The sequence below is a fragment of the Triticum urartu genome, chromosome 7 (assembly GCF_003073215.2).
Source record: "Triticum urartu cultivar G1812 chromosome 7, Tu2.1, whole genome shotgun sequence".
Taxonomy (NCBI): Eukaryota; Viridiplantae; Streptophyta; class Magnoliopsida; order Poales; family Poaceae; genus Triticum; species Triticum urartu.
This window is the reverse complement of record NC_053028.1, coordinates 596,851,953-596,871,773: the sequence shown is the minus strand read 5'-3', so window position 1 is coordinate 596,871,773 and position 19,821 is coordinate 596,851,953. Positions and strand designations below refer to the sequence as shown.

Sequence of the window (19,821 nt, the reverse complement as noted above, 5' to 3'; positions counted from 1 at the left end):
GGTCAAGTAAAAAAGCTTTGACCCCAAGCACGCCGTCACGACTGGCACATGAACATGCACCGTGTGACGGTGTACATGCATCATTCCATGCACGACCGCTGTATATTTTTGCGCGTAGTTGCCCCAGTGTACCGTGCGTTGATCTACCCTCTCGCTGGCGAGAGAGAAGGAGACGATGCATCATTCCATGCAACCGCTGATCGTTCGCATCGCATGGTTTGCTCGTGGACGGGGTAATTCTTTCTGAAGGGCAGCAAGTTGTCGGCTTTGTGATAATGGGCTGGATGCAACTGGGCCACTGAATCCTTGGGCCCTTTTGAGCCCGAGATTAGGCCTAATGTCTGATCAGACTAAGAACCAGGTGCGAATCAACCTGTGGTTGAGATGGTTAGGTGGATAGTGGTATCCCTCAGTCTTTCGGAGGTGCTCATAGGGGTAGGATGTGCGTGTGTGCGTTCATAGGGATGAGTGTATGCGCGTGTATATGAGCGCTTGTGTCTGTACTGATACTCAAAAAAAAACTAAGAACCAGGTAAAAAAAAACCAGGGCACTTACTTTTAATTTAGTCCCATACTGAAAGATTAAGAAGATGAGCTTGGGGAGACGTGTATATAAATGGAAGGTACGGCAACGTTGAAACTTACTTACTTGGACGGGGTCAATGGATCAATAAGGCTCATGGCCTAGATCAGTGGCTCACATTCCACATGATGAATGCGTTGATCTACCCTCTTTCATTGATTAATGGGAGAGTGGGCGTCATAATTTGTGATAGAGGGGTACGTGTCCACGCAGCCCCTACCAAGTTTAGATTCAAAAATTGCCTTGATTTTTTTGTTACACGACAGTTGTGATCCCATAGCGCCAACATTTCGTTCTTGAGTTCACTTTTTTCTTTTCATATTGCTGACTCTCATGCTTCGAGCTTAAAAATCATACCGTGCCAAACATCTCAACACGAGTAATATTTTTGCACCGTGTCCCGGTGCACATGCATGGCCATGCGCGGCTAGTCGCAATACCATGAACCGAACATGGCAGCACCGTTGCCCATGCTTCACCCATATCCGCGTCCATCCCGATCTATCCTTCTTCCCATGCATTCCCTAGACGAGATGCATGCACGAGATAGCCTATAAATGCGGACCAAACCCGCACACAAACGTACCAGCCAACCCACCATCTCGCTCGCCGATCTCAACACTTCGATCGCCAACCGCGGGCAAGCAAAGCAAGTCAGCATGGGCAACAGCAAGGCCGCGGCGTGCGTGCTCGCGCTCGTCCTGTGCGGCCTGCTCGCCGCGGACACGGCGGCGGCGGCGGCGGGGTGCGACGCGAGCGCGCTGAGCCCGTGCGTGGGCGCCATCATGCTGGGCGGGGCGGTGACGCCGGGGTGCTGCGCGCGGCTGCGCGCCCAGCGGGCGTGCCTGTGCCAGTACGCGCGCGACCCGTCCTACCGCGGCTACGTCAACAGCCCCAGGGCGCAGAGCGTCGTTGCCGCCTGCGGCCTCCCCAGGCCCAAGTGCTGATCGCCCTCGTCGCCGCGCTCGCTATATGTATCGGCTCCGCCCCATGTGAACGGCATTGTGCACGATGTCCGGCACCGGTGGGCGGCGGTCTACGTAATGTAATGTGTGGTTAATTATACGGTCCACGACGCCATCGAGCTGGCACGTACGTGCGTGTACGGTTGAGTTGTGGACGTCTGTCTAAATAAACGTCGCTTCGCGTGCGTTCTCATGTTTTACTACCGCCTATGAATAAAGGTTTTTCCCAACATTAGTTCCATCCTTCGAATTGGTTAGTTCATAATAATGTTACCCCAAGAGAAAACATCATCAGTCTGCACAAAAAATTGAAGGTACCACTTAAGAGCATCTCCAATAGCCGCCCAACGCGTGGCGCGCTAAAAAACCGTTTGCAGCATGCCGATCGCCTATTTTAGCGCGGCACGGAGCGCTTGCTCCAGCGGCCGCTGCAAAGTTTAGCGCGCGCGAGTAGCTCCAGCAGGGGCGCTAAAAAGCAGTGCACGCGAGTAGCTCCTGCAGGTGCGCTGAAAAGCAGCGCGCGAGCAGCCGACGCTTGTCATATGTTGCATTTTGGGAACGAGATGATATTTTAAATGTTAAAACAAAGACATGGCATAATTTTAAGTCATCCAAAATGACATAAAAGTTCATCCCCACAACATCATCCAACCAAGTTCAAAATCCGAACCAAGTTCATGACACAAAAGTTCACACCAACGAATGGCCCATCAACAATTAAACCTTGTCCTCGTCTTCATCCTCATCTTCCTCCGATTCATCATCCTCATCCGAAGACAATTCTTCCTCCTCCTCTTCATTGTCGCCCGCCGCACTGCCTTGAGGGTGGCTGCCGACTGTTGACAATCTCGGTTGATTATCGACCACCGGGAGCGAAGAGATCGGTCCGAGCGGTCAATTCCACTTTTGTTGTGTCAAAGTGCTCCTTCATCCGGTTCCAATATGCATCTCTACTTTGATCACCTCCAACGGAGGGATCCCTCGACACTTGCAACCAAGTATTGCATAGCAAGATGTCTTCATCATTGGTGTAGTTGCCTCCTCTTTCTTTCGGTGCGTTGACGATGCCCTCACCATCCTCATCCACCTCGAACTCATGCTCATCGAAATGCATGTATTGGTTTGAGACCAATGAGAATTGTTGGAGCCAACACCCATAGTTAACATATATGCCTCATCGTTGAAACTACAAAGCAACAAAGCAAATAAGCTATCCATATGTATGCATTCAAACAACAACAACAACAAAAAGTTGGCGAAATTTTATACCTTGGGGTCATTTCATCGAACTGAAGGAAATATGCCCTAGAGGCAATAATAAAGTTATTATTTATTTCCTTATATCATGATAAATGTTTATTATTCATGCTAGAATTGTATTAACCGGAAACATAATACATGTGTGAATACATAGACAAAAACAGAGAGTCACTAGTATGCCTCTACTTGACTAGCTCGTTAATCAAAGATGGTTATGTTTCCTAACCATAGACATGAGTTGTCATTTGATTAACGGGATCACATCATTAGGAGAATGATGTGATTGACTTGACCCATTCCGTTAGCATAGCACTTGATCGTTTAGTTTGTTGCTATTGCTTTCTTCATGACTTATACATGTTCCTATGACTATGAGATTATGCAACTCCCGTTTACCGGAGGAACACTTTGTGTGCTACCAAACGTCACAACGTAACTGGGTGATTATAAAGGTGCTCTACAGGTGTCTCCGAAGGTACTTGTTGGGTTGGCGTATTTCGAGATTAGGATTTGTCACTCCGATTGTCGGAGAGGTATCTCTGGGCCCTCTCGGTAATGCACATCACTCAAGCCTTGCAAGCATTGCAACTAATAAGTTAGTTGCAGGATGATGTATTACGGAATGAGTAAAGAGACTTGCCAGTAATGAGATTGAAATAGGTATTGAGATACCGACGATCGGATCTCGGGCAAGTAACATACCGATGACAAAGGGAACAACGTATGTTGTTATGTGGTCTAACCGATAAAGATCTTCGTAGAATATGTAGGAGCCAATATGAGCATCCAGGTTCCGCTATTGGTTATTGACCAGAGACGTGTCTCGGTCATGTCTACATAGTTCTCGAACCCGTAGGGTCAGCACGCTTAAAGTTTGGTGACGATCGTAATTAGGGTTTTTGTGTTTTGATGTACCGAAGGTTGTTTGGAGTCCCGGATGTGATCACGGACATGACGAGGAGTCTCGAAATGGTCGAGACATAAATATTGATATATTGGAAGCCTATATTTGGATATCGGAAACGTTCCGGGTGAAATCGGGATTTTACCGGAGTACCGGGGGGTTACCGGAACCCCCCGGGGGTTATTGGGCCTACATGGGCCATAAGGGAGAAGAGGAGGGCCGTCCAGGGCAGGCCGCGCGCCCCCTCCCCCTAGTCCGAATAGGACAAGGAAGGGGGGGCCATTCCTCTTTCTCCCTTCCTCCTTCCTTTTCCAACAAGGCAAGAGGGGGGAGTCCTACTCCCGCTTGGAGTAGGACTCCTCCAGGCGCACCCATAGGGCCGGCCGCACCTCCCCCTCTCCCTCCTTTATATACTGAGGCAAGGGGGCACCCCATGACACACAAGTAGATCCTCGTGATCGTTCCTTAGCCGTGTGCGGTGCCCCCTTCCACCATATTCCACCTCGGTCATATCGCAGCGGTGCTTAGGCGAAGCCCTGCGTCGGTAGAACATCATCACCGTCATCACGCCGTCGTGCTGACGAAACTCTCCCTCAACGTTTTGCTGGATTGGAACTCGAGGGACGTCACCGAGTTGAACGTGTGCAGAACTCGGAGGTGCCGTACGTTCGGTACTTGGATCGGTCGAATCGGGAAGACGTACGACTACTTCCTCTACGTTGTGTCAACACTTCCGTTGCCGGTCTACGAGGGTACGTAGACAACACTGTCCCCTCTCGTTGCTATGCATCACCATGATCTTGCATGTGCGTAGGAATTTTTTTTGAAATTACTACGTTCCCCAACACGAATACCTGGTGCGCGTCGGCCGCCGGCTCAACAAGTGAACTCGCCGGCGCTTCGGTAGCCACCGCGTCCGTGGCTCGCCCTGCAAACTTCTTCCTCGACGGCTTAGAGGAGTCGTCCGCCGTCTTGTTCTTCTTTACGGATACCTTGCCCTCCTTCGCCGCGCCGCACATGGGAGCTTCGAGACGGGGGCACGTGGCTTCACGGCGGGTGCCGGTGCGACGCCACCCGCCGCCGAGGTCATCCATGGCAGCATGAAAAGGCCGCGCGTGATACCGGTGCTTGGAGGAGCACTAGTGGAGGCGAAGCCAAAGCTCCTCGCGCTAGGTTTGCGGCGGCAGCGGTGGAGGGGTCGCGGGTGTAGGAAGGGGTTTAGAGCATCTATAGCCCCCCCAAACACACCTCAAACACCCGGGCGGATGGCCCGTTCATTGACCGGTCATGAAAATTCGACCCAAACGGGCCTCAAACGCCCGTGCTGACCAGCACCCCTCATATTCAGCCCAAATATGGGGCGGATATGGGGGCACTCGGGTGGGTCCGGGCGGTTTCGCCACGTCGGTCCTGACAGCCCTACCCCACCTCAAATTTCCCAAATCCATCCCCTCGACCTACCAGATCGATTTGCTTCCTCCTCTCTTCCTCCTCTGCGCCATCCGTCTCGCGGATCCGCCGCCGTGCGTGCTCCGCAGCCGTTCCAAGCCTCTATGCCGCCAGCACCGGCACCGCACTCCTCTCTCCCATCCTCGCCGCCGGGGATGTCGTCGAGGGCCCGGACGCCACCGTGAAACGCCCGGCAACTACTGGGCTCCCCCTTGCACTCCATGTGTTCGACACATTGCCCGACCTAGTTTTTTTAGGAAAACGATGAATTCTTATGGTTCGTGGATGATAAGTATGGACCGACGGAGCTGGATCAAATGATTCAAGATGAGTTCTTTGATTTCTCGGGTTCAAACAAAGAAGTGTACATGATCATGCTCATTAGCATGCAAGAGAAAATGGATCGGCAAGTGGAGCATATTCTTAATTTCAAGTGCTCAATCAAAGGGGGAAGAGTGATGAACCGGGATATGGTGTTCGGAGTACGGCTACTGCAACAGGACTACTTTGCTCCGAACCCAACTTTCCTGGATGATCCATTATTTTGTTGCCATTTCGCATACAGAAACAATTGTTTTCCACATTGTGGAGGTAGTGGAGGCAAACGATGACTACTTCAAGCTCACAAGGGATTGGTGCAACCAACTTTCTTTCTCTGCTAAGCAGAAGTGCACGGCTACTCTCATGATGCTTGCACTTGATACTGCCGCAGATGTCGTTGGTGAGATGGCCACTTGGCCAGGATGGGGGAGAGCACATGCGAAGACTACTGCCAAGTTTTACTGAGCCGTGCACTTGTTTGGAGTATAGTATCTGAGAGAACCAAATGTGCAGGATACAAAGAAGTTGTTGTCTATTAGAGTGGCCAGAGGGTTTTCAGGGATGCTTGGATCAAATGATTGCATGCATTGGCAATGGAAGAACTGCCCCAATGGTTTGCGGGGAATGTATCAAAGGCACACCAAAGAGGTCACCATCATACTAGAAGCATTGGCATCACATGTCTTATGGATTTGCCAGGCTTTCTTCAGAATGCGGGGTTCTCACAACAATATCAACATGCTTCAATGATCTCCAGTGTTCAGGAGGCTTTGCAATGGGGGATCGCCGCCGTGCAATTACATCGTCAATGGTCGTGACTACAACATGGGATACTATCATGCTGATGGCATCTATCATCAGTGGGCGGCGTTTGTGAAGACCATTTCCGAACCACATGGCAAGAAACAAGCCACTTTGCATCAATGCAGGAAGGAGCTAGAAAGGATGTGGAAAGGGCATTCAGAGTTCTTCAATCTCGTTGGGAAATTTTTCGTAGGGCTGCAATGATGTAAGAATCAGAAACTTTGTGACATCTCATGTCATGTTGTGTTATTTTGCACAATATGTTTGTCGAGGATGAGGGTGACGGTTGCCCAAACCAATGATTTTGAAGCTCCAGGAAAATAAGTTCAAACCCCGGAAGATCGAGACTACAAATGCATCAGAATCCTCGAGATCATCATGTTCCAGCGCAACTACTCAATGGATTTGAGATATGTGGATGCCGGACACGATATATGAGGGGCAGTCTGGATGCGTCCACAGACGTGTCCACGAACGTATAGGGTACCGGATTCTCCATGTCCAATTGTAAATGCTCTTAAAAAACTAGTCTAGTTGAGGAAGCAGTCGATGATGGCCTCATGTACAAAATAGTTTTCCGGGGACCGATGAGCTCAACTGCTCAAGTAACCATGTGTGGCAATATCTTCTAGATGATATATGGAGGGTTGCAATATAAGCTAAATGAAAATACTTTCAGATAATATGCGGACTTTCGATAATAGATATAGGGTTTTTTACATCTGTGTCCCTGGTTCCTTAGCTCTACTTATTCATCCCCACGCTCTTAACTTTTGCTCAGTTTTCCCCATTCCCTTGCGAGAAACCCTCAGAACTGGTCACAACGGACGTTGCCGTCGGGTCAATGGGTTGACCGTTAACTCTAATGAGTGGGGCCGCGCTGGACTGTGTCGTCCATTGGACCTGACAAGTGGGGCCACATTGGGTGGTGTCACTGTTCGACGGTTGGGCCGTCCCTTGCATTAAACGCCTACGCTTGCCGCCAGGACAGAAGTCTGCTATGCATGCACCCAGCAAAGCCTGCCTGCATGCGTCCATCGAGCCTGCATGCGCCGATGCCACGATGCACCGACCGAGCCTGCATGTGCCGACCGAACCTGCATGCGCCGATGCATCCGCCACGATGCACCGACCAAGCATCTTTCTTGCACGCTAGCCACCACGGATGCAGCGACGGTCACTACCACTGGTTCCTCTCTTGTAGCTAGGTGGCTACACATTTGTGGCTTGTGTAAAAAAATAAGTGTTCGTTGTGGCTGCATGCACTAGGTGGTTACTAACAATGGAACCCTGCTAACAAAGCAAGCTCTCTAAGAAAACAATCAACAAATATGTAGTCCCAATATGTAGATAGGGCCAACAAGCCGATAGCATGATCACATAGTTCAAACTAGGAAGAACTTAATAATAGAATAGATAGAAAACTTAATAATAGAACTTAAGAAAATGGCCAGCAAGCCCATAGCAACTACAACATAGTTCAATTACAACTTAACATAACATAGACTAAAAAAAGATAGAGTGTTTAGAATCCTAGCCGCCGCCTTATCCACCTCGCTTCTCCTCTGGGCGCCCTTTTCACTGCTCCTCCGGGGCGTTGTCGATGGAGTACGGAAGTGTGTGCATGCGCATCATGGTTGGGAAGATGTTGGTGTACTCCATGAACCTGTTGTGGGTGATGAAAGCGATGAACTCGGAGCCACAACAAAATACCCGGCCGAGGAGGTAGAAGGTGTCGAATGTGTTGGTGAAGTGGGCAAGGAGAGCAACCACCACCCGGGTTTAGATGACCTCCTCGACACGGAACATCATTGGATATCCCCGCGGGAGGTGGTGGTAGCCGGACGCGAGGAAGAACTCGGTGAAGTTCCTTGCGGTCCTCAACCTTGATATCGCCCACACACGTAATGTGCGATCAACGTACACGTCGGTAGGGTAGAGCCTCTCCGGCACGGTGGGTGGGTAACGATAGGTTGGTCCGGTGTACTGCATGGCTGAGGGATGTGCAGAAGAAGGAGTATGGGTCGAAGAGCAAGAAGGGGAGATGACAAAGGATGGAATATGGATGAGGGATGGCAGAGGCAGAGGGTGGCTTAAATAGTCGTAGTGCTACATGTTATTTGGTCGTGGCAATAACGGGGTCAAATGTGAAGTAGCCCGTTTTCAAACCCACCGCAGCATCGGGAATGTACACGTGTGAGAAACTGTGGTTTGAAAAGAAGAAGAAAAAGAAGCTAATTACACACGTAGGAATCCGTGGTCGTATATATTATATGAACAAAAAGAGACAATTTTCGAATAGTTTGTGGCCATTTTGCAAGATAAAAATAAATTTGGCCCTTATAAATTTGGTCATTTTGCATTTGCATAGAACAAAAAGAACTAAATTTTCTACGCAATGTCAATTGTTGTGTAGTTTCAAATGATGCAAAAAACAGAGCTGGCACGTTCACAAAAAACAGAGCAAACGATGCAAAAAAACGACGCAATTCGACGGCCCAACCAAAGCTTGGTTTCCTTTTGGGCCCAATAACAACGTTTGTTTCGTGGAGTCAGTGGTGGGCGAGCAGCCGAGCACAACCAGCAGGATTGCCTCTCGCGGATCGCCCCACGATCCAACGATGCGGAGCCGTCTTTGTGATCCAACAGCGTGGAGCCTGCACGCAACCTACCCACCAAATTCCTTCTAGAAGGCCAAATCTGAGGGCTGTTGCTTGGCGCTAGGGTATGATCGGACGGCTGAGGTTCGGAGCTAGGGTTAGGGGAAACCCTGCGGGGTTTAGAGGGGTTTTGAGCTGGTCAACGGGGTTTCCAAGGCTTTGACTGAGCATAACTATTTTAAAAAAATCGAAAAATATGGAACCTTCGCCGTCCGTCGTTTTATAAGACACACTAACGATGAAAAATACTAAACTTGGTCTATGGTCATTTTCATGAAAAAAACCCTAGCTGGCACGATCGACGTCAAATGAGCACCATTAATTTAAAAAAAATCAAAACAATATAAAACTTGCGCACAATGTTGTCTTATGTGACATGTTACCAACCAAAAATCATAAACTTGGTCCATGGTCATTTTTATGAAAAAACCTTCACACGTATGAGCTATCACATACAAGATTTTATAGAGTTTAAGGAGAGGAGGTAGAGTTACCTTCTATTTTTGATTTTTAAAAAAAAATCAAAAAAATCACCAAAATTTTATTTCAAAGTGAATAAGAAGGATCTGAACTTAGTTTTCCATTTTCATATTTTATAAACGCATTTTTAATAGTTTTTATATTAAAGCATATTTTTCAAAATAAAATGTAAAAATATGAAGATTAATTCAAAAAATAGTGAGACTTTGAATCTACACTATATAGATTGAATAGGTGTTAATAAAAAACATTTGGCTCATTTAGAGTGGGTCCAAAAAAACTTGATTACAAATGGGTTGTTTACCCAACTCTGGGAACTCATTTCTCAAATTCAATTTTTTTGACCTCCTCTAAATCATCTCAAATTTTGCACACATGCCAAGGTTTTTTTTTTGCATTTTTTGAATTTATATTGTCCTGTCGAATGTCAGTTCAAAACATGGGATAATGAAACATGCTAGTGGGAAAAAGCATGCATTTGATTTGATTAATAAACAGTGAAAAAACAGCATGTCTGATCAGTGAAGCAACATTGAAACAACATGTGTGATCATTGCAACACCTAAACTGGTGAGAAAAAGCAGCATGTCTGATCAATGAAGCAACATTGAAACAACATGTGTGATCATTGTAGCACCTAAACTCATAGTTCACAACATCTAAAAAAAACTAACCAGACACCACATGCAAATTTAAGGACAGACAAATATAGATAGCATAATACATTACTACCATCACCATAGATTCAGTTCATCACACCATAAACAGCCAAATTCAGTTTACCATAAGTAACCCAAAAGATAAAGATAAAACATGCTGCCACATTCAATTCATCACATCATCACATCACACCGGAGTCAGGGCTATCGCGAGGGCAGTATGCTGCCCCCTGATCATGTAGTCCTCCCCGCGAATCGCTACATCCTCTGGATACGTCCATTTTGCATCATGCTTTTATACCAATATTTATTGCATTATGGACTGCTATTACACATTATGTCACAATACTTATGCCTATTCTCTCTTATTTTACAAGGTTTACATAAAGAGGGAGAATGCCGGCAGCTGGGATTCTGGGCTGGAAAAGGAGCAAATATTAGAGACCTATTCTGCACAACTCCAAAAGTCCTAAAACTTCACGGAAGATGTTTTCCAAATATATAAAAAATACTCAGCGGAAGAAACTCACCAGGGGGGCCACACCCTGCCCACGAGGGTGGGGGGTGCGCCCCCTACCTCGTGGGCCCCCTGGTGGCCCTCTGGTGGCCATCTTCTGCTATATTGAGTCTTTCGATGGAAAAAAAATCATAAGCCATCTTCTCGGACGAAACTCCGCCGCCACGAGGCGGAACCTTGGCGGAACCAATCTAGCGCTCTAGCGGAGCTGTTCTGCCAGGGAAACTTCCCTCCCGGAGGGTGATGACCCACAAGTATAGGGGATCTATCGTAGTCCTTTCGATAAGTAAGAGTGTCGAACCCAACGAGGAGCAGAAGGAAATGATAAGCGGTAAGATAGGTTGTAACGAGCAACAAGTAACAAAAGTAAATAAAGTGCAACAAGGTGGCCCAATCCTTTTGTAGCAAAGGACAAGCCGGAACAAACTCTTATAATAGGAAAAGCGCTCCCGAGGACACATGGGAATATCGTCAAGCTAGTTTTCATCACGTTCATATGATTCGCGTTCGATACTTTGATAATTTGATATGTGGGTGGACCAGTGCTTGGGTGTTGTTCTTACTTGAACAAGCATCCCACTTATGATTGACCTCTATTGCAAGCATCCGCAACTACAACAAAAGTATTAAGGTAAACCTAACCATAGCATGAAACATGTGGATCCAAATCAGCCCCTTACGAAGCAACGCATAAACTAGGGTTTAAGCTTCTATCACTCTAGCAACCCATCATCTACTTATTAATTCCCAATGCCTTCCTCTAGGCCCAAATAATGGTGAAGTGTTATGTAGTCGACGTTCACATAACACCACTAGAGGCTAGACAACATACATCTTATCAAGATATCAAACGAATACCAAATTCACATGACTACTCATAGCAAGACTTCTCCCTTGTCCTCAGGAATGAACGTAATTACTCACAAAGCATATTCATGTTCATAATCAGAGGGGTAATAATATGCATATAGGATCTGAACATATGATCTTCCACCAAATAAACCAACTAGCTTCAACTACAAGGAGTAATCAACACTACTAGCAACCTACTAGCACCAATCCCGGAATTTGAGAAAAGAATTGGATACAAGAGATGAACTAGGGTTTGGAGATGAGATGGTGCTGGTGAAGATGTTGATGGAGATTGCCCTCTCCCGATGAGAGGAGCGTTGGTGATGACGATGGTGATAATTTCCCCCTCCCGGAGGGAAGTTTCTCCGGCAGAACAGCTCTGCCAGAGCTCTAGATTGGATCTGCCAAGGTTCCGCCTCGTGGCGGCGGAGTCTCGTCCCGAAAAGTTCCCTTCTATTTTTTTATCATCGAAAGACCTCATATAGGAGAAGATGGGCGTCGGAGAGCCACCAGGGGGCCCACGAGGTAGGGGGGCGCGCCCTAGGGGGGTGCGGGTGCGCCCCCCACCCTCGTGAGCAGGGTGTGGGCCCCCTGTCCTTCATCTTTGGCATGGATTTTTCTTTATTCCTTTTAAGTCGTTCCATGGAGTTTCAGGACTTTTGGAGTTGCGTAGAATAGGTCTCTAATATTTGCTCCTTTTCCAGACCAGAATTCCAGCTGCCGGCATTCTCCCTCCTTATGTAAACATTGTAAAATAAGAGAGAATACCAATAAGTATTGTGATATAAAGTGAAATAACAGTCCATAATGCAATAAATATTGATATAAAAGCATGATGCAAAATGGACGTATCAACTCCCCCAAGCTTAGACCTCGCTTGTCCTCAAGCGAAAAGCCAATAACAATAAATATGTCCTCATGTTTAGAGGTAGAGGCGTCGATAAAGATAAAATACGGACATGAAGGCATCATGATTATTCTCATAACAGCAACATATATAGATTTTTTGTCATATGATTACTTATGTTCAAGTGATGATCTGTTCACAATGCAAAAGTATAAATCTTAAACCTTATTGGGCTCTGACAAACTATAATCTCAGTCATTGAAGCAATTGCAATTTATCATAACATCGGAAAGAGTCTATGTCAGAGCTAAAAAGCAAGTCCACATACTCAACTATCATATAGTCCTCCATAATTGCTAACACTCACGCGATACTTGTGGTTACGGATTTTTAATCGGACACAGAGAAATATAGGAGCTTATAGTTTTGACCCACAACCTTTTACCTCAAGGATAATGTCAACAATAATGGTTCATGCTCCCCTACATCCAATTAGACATATATACCATGTTCTTTCCAACATGCCGAGCTTGCCAAAGGATAAAATGAAAAAAAGAAAAGGTGAAGATCACCATGAATCTTGCATAAGGTAGAAGATAATAATAAAGGATAGTCCCTTCGCAGAGGGAAGCAGAGGTTGCCATGCGCTTTTATGGTTGGATATATAAAATCTCAATGCGAAAGAACGTCACTTTATATTGCCCCTTGTGATATGAACCTTTATTATGCAGTCCATCGCTTTTATTACTTCCACATCACAAGATTGTATAAAGCTTATTTCTCCCACACCAATCAATCATACATATTTGGACCAATTTTTATTGCTTTGCACCGATGACAACTTACTTGAAGGATCTTACTCAATCCATAGGTAGATATGGTGGACTCTCATGGCAAAACTGGTTTAAGGGTATTTGGAAGCACAAGTAGTATTTCTACTTGGTGCTGAGAATTTGGCTAGCATGAGGGGGAAAGGCAAGCTCAACAAGTTAGAGGATCCATGACAACATACTTTGTCTCAGATATAAGAAAGACATAACTCATTACGTTGTCTTCCTTGTCCAACATCAACTCTTTAGCATGTCATATTTTAATGAGTGCTCGCAATCATAAAAGAGGTCAATGATAATATATCTATATGTGAAAACCTCTATTTCCTTATTACTTCCTATTAATTGCAACAATGACCAAAGCTATGTCTGCCAACTCCCAACAACTTTTAATCATCATACTCTTTCTATGTGAAGTCATTACTCCCAATAAGATCCACATGAACTTTTTGTTTCTTTTTATTCTTTTTCTCTTTTCTTTATTCACCCAAGATCATGGCAAAATAATCAAGCCCTTTGACTCAACACTAATCTTTATTATATATAGCTCACGGACTCGATTACATAGAGGGATCATAAAGCAAAACTCAAAACTAGATCATGCCATAAACTTTATTCTACTTGATCAAGATACTACTAATAGGATCGAACTAAGAAAAACGGTAAAGATAGGAGTTGTGATTGTGATACGATACCAGGGCACCTCCCCCAAGCTTGGCAGTTGCCAAGGGGAGTGCCCATACCCATGTGATTATGTCTTCTTTGTCGGTGAAGAAGGTGGAGGTGACGGATAATCGCACATCGAGCGTAAGAGGTCCTCCAGCTTGCGAATAATGCCCTTGAGTGCGACAATATGCTCCTTCAACAAAATATTTTCTTGGGTGAGATACTTGTTTTGAACATGAGCTAACTCAATCATCTTGAAAGCTTCGATCTCAGTTGGGGTAAGAAGGTTATGATCAATTTGAAGGGTGTCTTTTGCTGCCGGAGCTTGATCCTCCGTGGCCTTCTTGATCCTTTCATCCTTGTTGACCTTCGTGGGTTCTTCCCTCTTCAGATCTATCTTCATTAGCCAAGCATCGTTGTCACCATTGTTGGAGGAGGGAGACGACATGATGCCTAGCCTGGAAAACCCTGACAGAAAACAGCTCGAAACGAAAACAGAGGAGGTTTGCGTGATACGAGAGTCAAAACCTTCAGGAAAATATATAATGAATTTTTACCGACCAAAATACGTATCGTGCAAGAAAACGGAGTCCAGAAGGAACACGAGGTGCTCACGAGGTAGGGGGCGCGCCCAGGGGGGTAGGGCACGCACACCACACTCGTGGGGCCCTCGTGTCCTTCCCGGGCTACTACTTATTTTTCTATTTTTCTAAATATTCCAAAACGGAGAAATATTGCCTTAAAAATTGTTTTGGAGTCGGTTTACTTACCATACCACATACCTATTCCTTTTCGGAGTCTGAAACGTTACGGAAAGTGTCCCTTATGTATTCCTCCGGGGTTATGGTTTCAATAATATTGGTTTCGACATTTATGGGATTACCTGAGATATAATGTTTGATTCTTTGACCGTTTTCCACCTTCGGATTTGTGCCTTCGAAGTTGTTGATTTTTATGGCACCGGAACGATAGACCTCTTCGATAACATAGGGGCCTTCCCATTTAGAGAGATGTTTTCCTGCAAAAAATCTTAAACGAGAGTTGTATAGCAATACATAATCACCTACATTAAACTCACGCTTTTGTATCCTTTTGTCATGCCATCTTTTAACTTTTTCTTTAAACAACTTGGCATTTTCATAAGCTTGGGTTCTCCATTCATCAAGTGAGCTAATATCAAATAACCTCTTCTCACCGGCAAGTTTAAAATCATAGTTAAGCTCTTTAATAGCCCAATATGCCTTATGTTCTAGTTCGAGAGGTAAGTGACATGCTTTTCCATAAACCATTTTATACGGAGACATACCCATAGGATTTTTGTATGCAGTTCTATAAGCCCATAATGCATCATCAAGTTTCTTAGACCAATTCTTTCTAGACCTATTAACAGTCTTTTGCAAAATTAATTTGAGCTCTCTATTGCTCAACTCTACTTGACCACTAGACTGAGGGTGATAAGGAGATGCAATTCTATGATTAACATCATATTTAGCAAGCATTTTACGGAAGGCACCATGAATAAAGTGTGAACCACCATCAGTCATTAAATATCTAGGGACTCCAAACCTCGGGAAAATAACTTCTTTAAGCATTTTAATAGAAGTGTTATGATCAGCACTACTAGTTGGAATAGCTTCTACCCACTTAGTAACGTAATCAACAGCAACTAAAATATGTGTATATCCATTAGAGGCAGGAAAAGGTCCCATATAATCAAAGCCCCAAGCATCAAATGATTCAATAACAAGTGAATAATTCATAGGCATTTCTTGACGTCTACTAATATTACCAATTCTTTGACATTCATCACAAGACAAGACAAACTTACGGGCATCCTTGAAGAGAGCAGGCCAATAAAAATCAGATTGCAATACCTTATGTGCAGTTCTATCTCCAGCGTGGTGTCCTCCATAAGACTCGGAATGACACTTGCGTAGGATCTGTTCCTGTTCATGCTCAGGTACACAACGTCTAATAACACCATCTACTCCTTCTTTATAAAGATGTGGGTCATCCCAAAAGTAATGTCTTAAATCATAGAAGAACTTTTTCTTTTGTTGGTATGTGAAGCTAGGTAGTATAAATTTGGCAACAATATAATTAGCATAATCAGCATACCATGGAGTACTACGAGAAGTACTTATAACATTTAATTGTTCATCAGGAAAGCTATCATTAATAGGTAGTGGGTCATCAAGAATATTTTCTAACCTAGACAGGTTGTCTGCAACGGGGTTCTCAGCTCCCTTTATATCAACAATATGCAAATCAAATTCTTGCAGCAAGAGAACCCATCTAATAAGTCTAGGTTTAGCATCTTTCTTTTCCATAAGATATTTAATATCAGCATGATCTGTTTGAATAGTTACTTTAGAATCAACAATATAAGATCTGAACTTATCACAAGCAAATACAACGGCTAAAAGCTCTTTTTCAGTAGTAGCATAATTTCTTTGAGCATTGTCTAGAGTATTACTAGCATAATGAATAACATTTAATTTCTTATCAACTATTTGCCCTAGAACATCACCTACAGCATAATTACTAGCATCGCACATAATTTCAAAGGGTAAATTCCAATCAGGTGGCTGAACAACAGGTGTAGTGACTAATGCTTTCTTAAGTATTTCAAATGCTTCTACACAATCATCATCAAAGACAAATGGTATATCTTTTTGCAATAAATTAGTCAGAGGCCGAGAAATTTTTGAGAAGTCCTTAATGAACCTCCTGTAAAATCTGGCGTGACCAAGGAAACTTCTTATACCTTTGATGTCCTTGGGACATGGCATCTTTTCAATAGCGTCAACCTTGGCTTTATCAACTTCAATACCTCTTTCAGAAAATTTGTGCCCCAAGACAATACCTTCATTAACCATAAAGTGGCACTTTTCCCAATTCAAGACAAGATTAGTTTCTTCACATCTCTGCAAAACTCGATCAAGATTGCTCAAGCAATCATCAAAAGAGGAACCATAGACGGAAAAGTCGTCCATGAAAGCCTCACAAATCGTTTCCCAAAAGTCAGAGAATATAGACATCATGCATCTTTGAAAGGTAGCAGGTGCATTACATAAACCAAAAGGCATACATCTATAAGCAAAAGTACCAAAAGGGCATGTAAAAGTAGACTTTGATTGATCTCTAGCCGACACAGGTATTTGAGAGGAACTAGAATAACCATCTAGAAAGCAATAGTGTGTATGTTTGCATAATGTTTCTAGCATTTGATCAATAAAAGGTAAGGGGTAATGATCTTTCTTATTAGCTTTATTTAATTTGCGGAAATCAATTACCATCCTATAACCTGTGATAATTCTTTGTGGAATCAATTCATCTTTATGATTAGGAACAACAGTAATACCTCCCTTCTTAGGGACAGAATGGACAGGACTTACCCACTCACTATCAGCAACGGGATAAATTATACCTGCCTCCAGAAGCTTGAGTATTTCTTTTCTTACCACTTCTTTCATTTTAGGATTCAGACATTGTTGAGGATCACGAACTGGTTTGGCATATGCTTCCAAATTTATTTTATGTTGACATAGAGTGGGACTAATGCCCTTAAGATCATCAAGAGTATATCCAATAGCAGCACGGTGCTTCTTCAGATTTTACAATAATCTTTCTTCTTCATGCTCTGAAAGGTTAGCACTAATAATAACAGGATATATCTTATTTTCATCAAGATAAGCATATTTAAGATTATCAGGCAACGGTTTAAGCTCAAACACGGGATCACCCTTGGCTGGAGGAGGATCCCCTAAGATTTCAAGAGGCAAGTTGTGATGCAGAATAGGTTCCTGTTTAAAGAATACTTCATCTATTTCCCTTCTTTCATTCATGAACATATCATTTTCATGGTCTAGCAAATAGTGTTCTAAAGGATCACTAGGAGGTACGGCAATAGAAGCAAGACCAATAATTTCATCCTTACTAGGTAATTCTTCCTCACGATGTTGTTTACTAAATTCAGAGAAATTAAACTCATGAACCATATCATCCAAGCCAACAGTAACAACATTCTTTGTGCAATCTATGGTAGCATTGACAGTATTTAAGAAGGGTCTACCAAATATAATGGGACAAAAGCTATCTTGCGGAGAAGTAAGAACAAGAAAATCAGCAGGATATTTAGTTTTCCCACACAAGACTTCAACATCTCTAACAATTCCAATTGGTGCAATAGTATCTCTATTAGCAAGTTTAATAGTAACATCAATATCTTCTAACTCAACAGGTGCAATTTCATTCTTAATTTCTTTGTATAAATCATGAGGTATAACACTAGCACTAGCACCCATATCACATAAGCCATGATAACAATGATCTCCTATTTAACAGAAATAATTGTCACGCCTACCACAGGTCTATGTTTATCTTTAGCACAAGGTTTAGCAATTCTAGAAGTTTCACCGTCGAACTAAATAACATGCCCATCAATATTATCAGACAAGAGATCTTTAACAATAGCAATATTAGGTTCTACTTTAACTTGATCAGGAGGTGTATAAGTTCTAATATTGCTTTTACGAACAACAGTTGAAGCTTTAGCATGATCCTTTATTCTAACAGGCAAAGGTGGTTTCTCAATATAAGAAGTAGGAACAATAGGATCATTATAAGTGACAGTCTTTTCTTCAACTTTAATAGGTGCAGCTACTTTTACTTCTATGGGAGGATGATATTTAAACCACTTCTCCTTAGGGAGATCAACATAAGTAGCTAAAGATTCACAGAAAGAAGCTACTATCTCAGAGTCAAGTCCATATTTAGTGCTAAGCTTACGGAAAATATCGGTATCCATAAAAGATTTAACACGATCAAACTTAGGTGTCATACCTGACTCCTTACCTCGTCGAGGTCCCAATCTTCAGAGTTGCGTTTAATTCTATCCAATAAATTCCATCTGAATTCTTCATCATAAAAGAGCAGCACAAGAAGTATCGAGCATGGTGCGATTGTTTTCAGAAAGCCGAGCATAAAAACTTTGCATAATTATTTCTCTCAGGAGCTCATGATTGGGGCATGAATATAACATTGATTTAAGCCTCCCCCAAGCTTGAGCGATGCTTTCTCCTTCGCGAGGCTAGAAATTATATATATAATTGCGATCACGATGAAGAAGATGCATAGGGTAATACTTTTGATGAAATTCCAGCTTCAATCTTTTATAGTCCCATAATCTCATATCATCACATTGCCTATACCATATCAATGCGTCTCCCGTCAAAGATAAAGGGAAGGCCTTCTTCTTAGCAACATCATCGGGTATACCTGCAAGCTTAAATAATCCACAAACTTCATCCACATATATTAAGTGCTCATTAGGATGCTTTGTTCCATCTCCTGTAAAAGGGTAAGCTAGCAGTTTTTCTATCATACCCGAAGGATACTCATAAGGAATTTCATTTTCAATAGGTTCAATAGGTTGAGGAGCAACTCTTTGCTCTACTGGACGAGGTGAAGATACCCCGAACAAGCCCCTCAGAGAATTACTTTCCATAGTAACAAGTGACAGTAAATTTCAGCACACTGTATAAATTTTTCCTTACCAAATTCCACCTACCAAAGGCGCTACACTCCCCGGCAACGGCGCCAGAAAAGAGTCTTGATGACCCACAAGTATAGGGGATCTATCGTAGTCCTTTCGATAAGTAAGAGTGTCGAACCCAACGAGGGGCAGAAGGAAATGATAAGCGATTTTCAGCAAGGTATTCTCTGCAAGTACTGAAATAAGTGGTAACAGATAGTTTTGTGATTAGATAGGTTGTAACGAGGAACAAGTAACAAAAGTAAATAAAGTGCAGCAAGGTGGCCCAATCCTTTTGTAGCAAAGGACATGCCGGAACAAACTCTTATAATAGGAAAAGCGCTCCCGAGGACACATGGGAATATCATCAAGCTAGTTTTCATCACGTTCATATGATTCACGTTCGATACTTTGATAATTTGATACGTGGGTGGACCGGTGCTTGGGTGCTGTTCTTACTTGAACAAGCATCCCACTTATGATTAACC

The 19,821-nt window shown here is 43.8% G+C and overlaps 1 protein-coding gene and 1 non-coding gene across 2 annotated transcripts; both read left to right on the top strand.

Annotated features, from left to right (window-relative positions):
- The first annotated feature begins 641 nt into the window (after positions 1 to 641).
- Positions 642 to 803, top strand: LOC125526222. The gene has a single exon (XR_007291633.1). It is a non-coding gene; the product is annotated as a U1 spliceosomal RNA (small nuclear RNA).
- Positions 804 to 1,169: 366 nt separating this feature from the next.
- LOC125524322 (probable non-specific lipid-transfer protein 2) lies at positions 1,170 to 1,789 on the top strand. Its single transcript, XM_048689393.1, has one exon. The coding sequence runs from the start codon at positions 1,243 to 1,245 to the stop codon at positions 1,528 to 1,530; it is 288 nt and encodes a 95-aa protein (XP_048545350.1). The 5' UTR covers positions 1,170 to 1,242; the 3' UTR covers positions 1,531 to 1,789.
- The last annotated feature ends 18,032 nt before the right edge of the window (positions 1,790 to 19,821 follow it).

What these genes read in the sequence shown, in the direction of transcription:
- LOC125524322 (XM_048689393.1), top strand. Translation starts at nt 1,243, where the DNA reads ATGGGCAACAGCAAGGCCGCGGCGTGCGTGCTCGCGCTCGTCCTGTGC.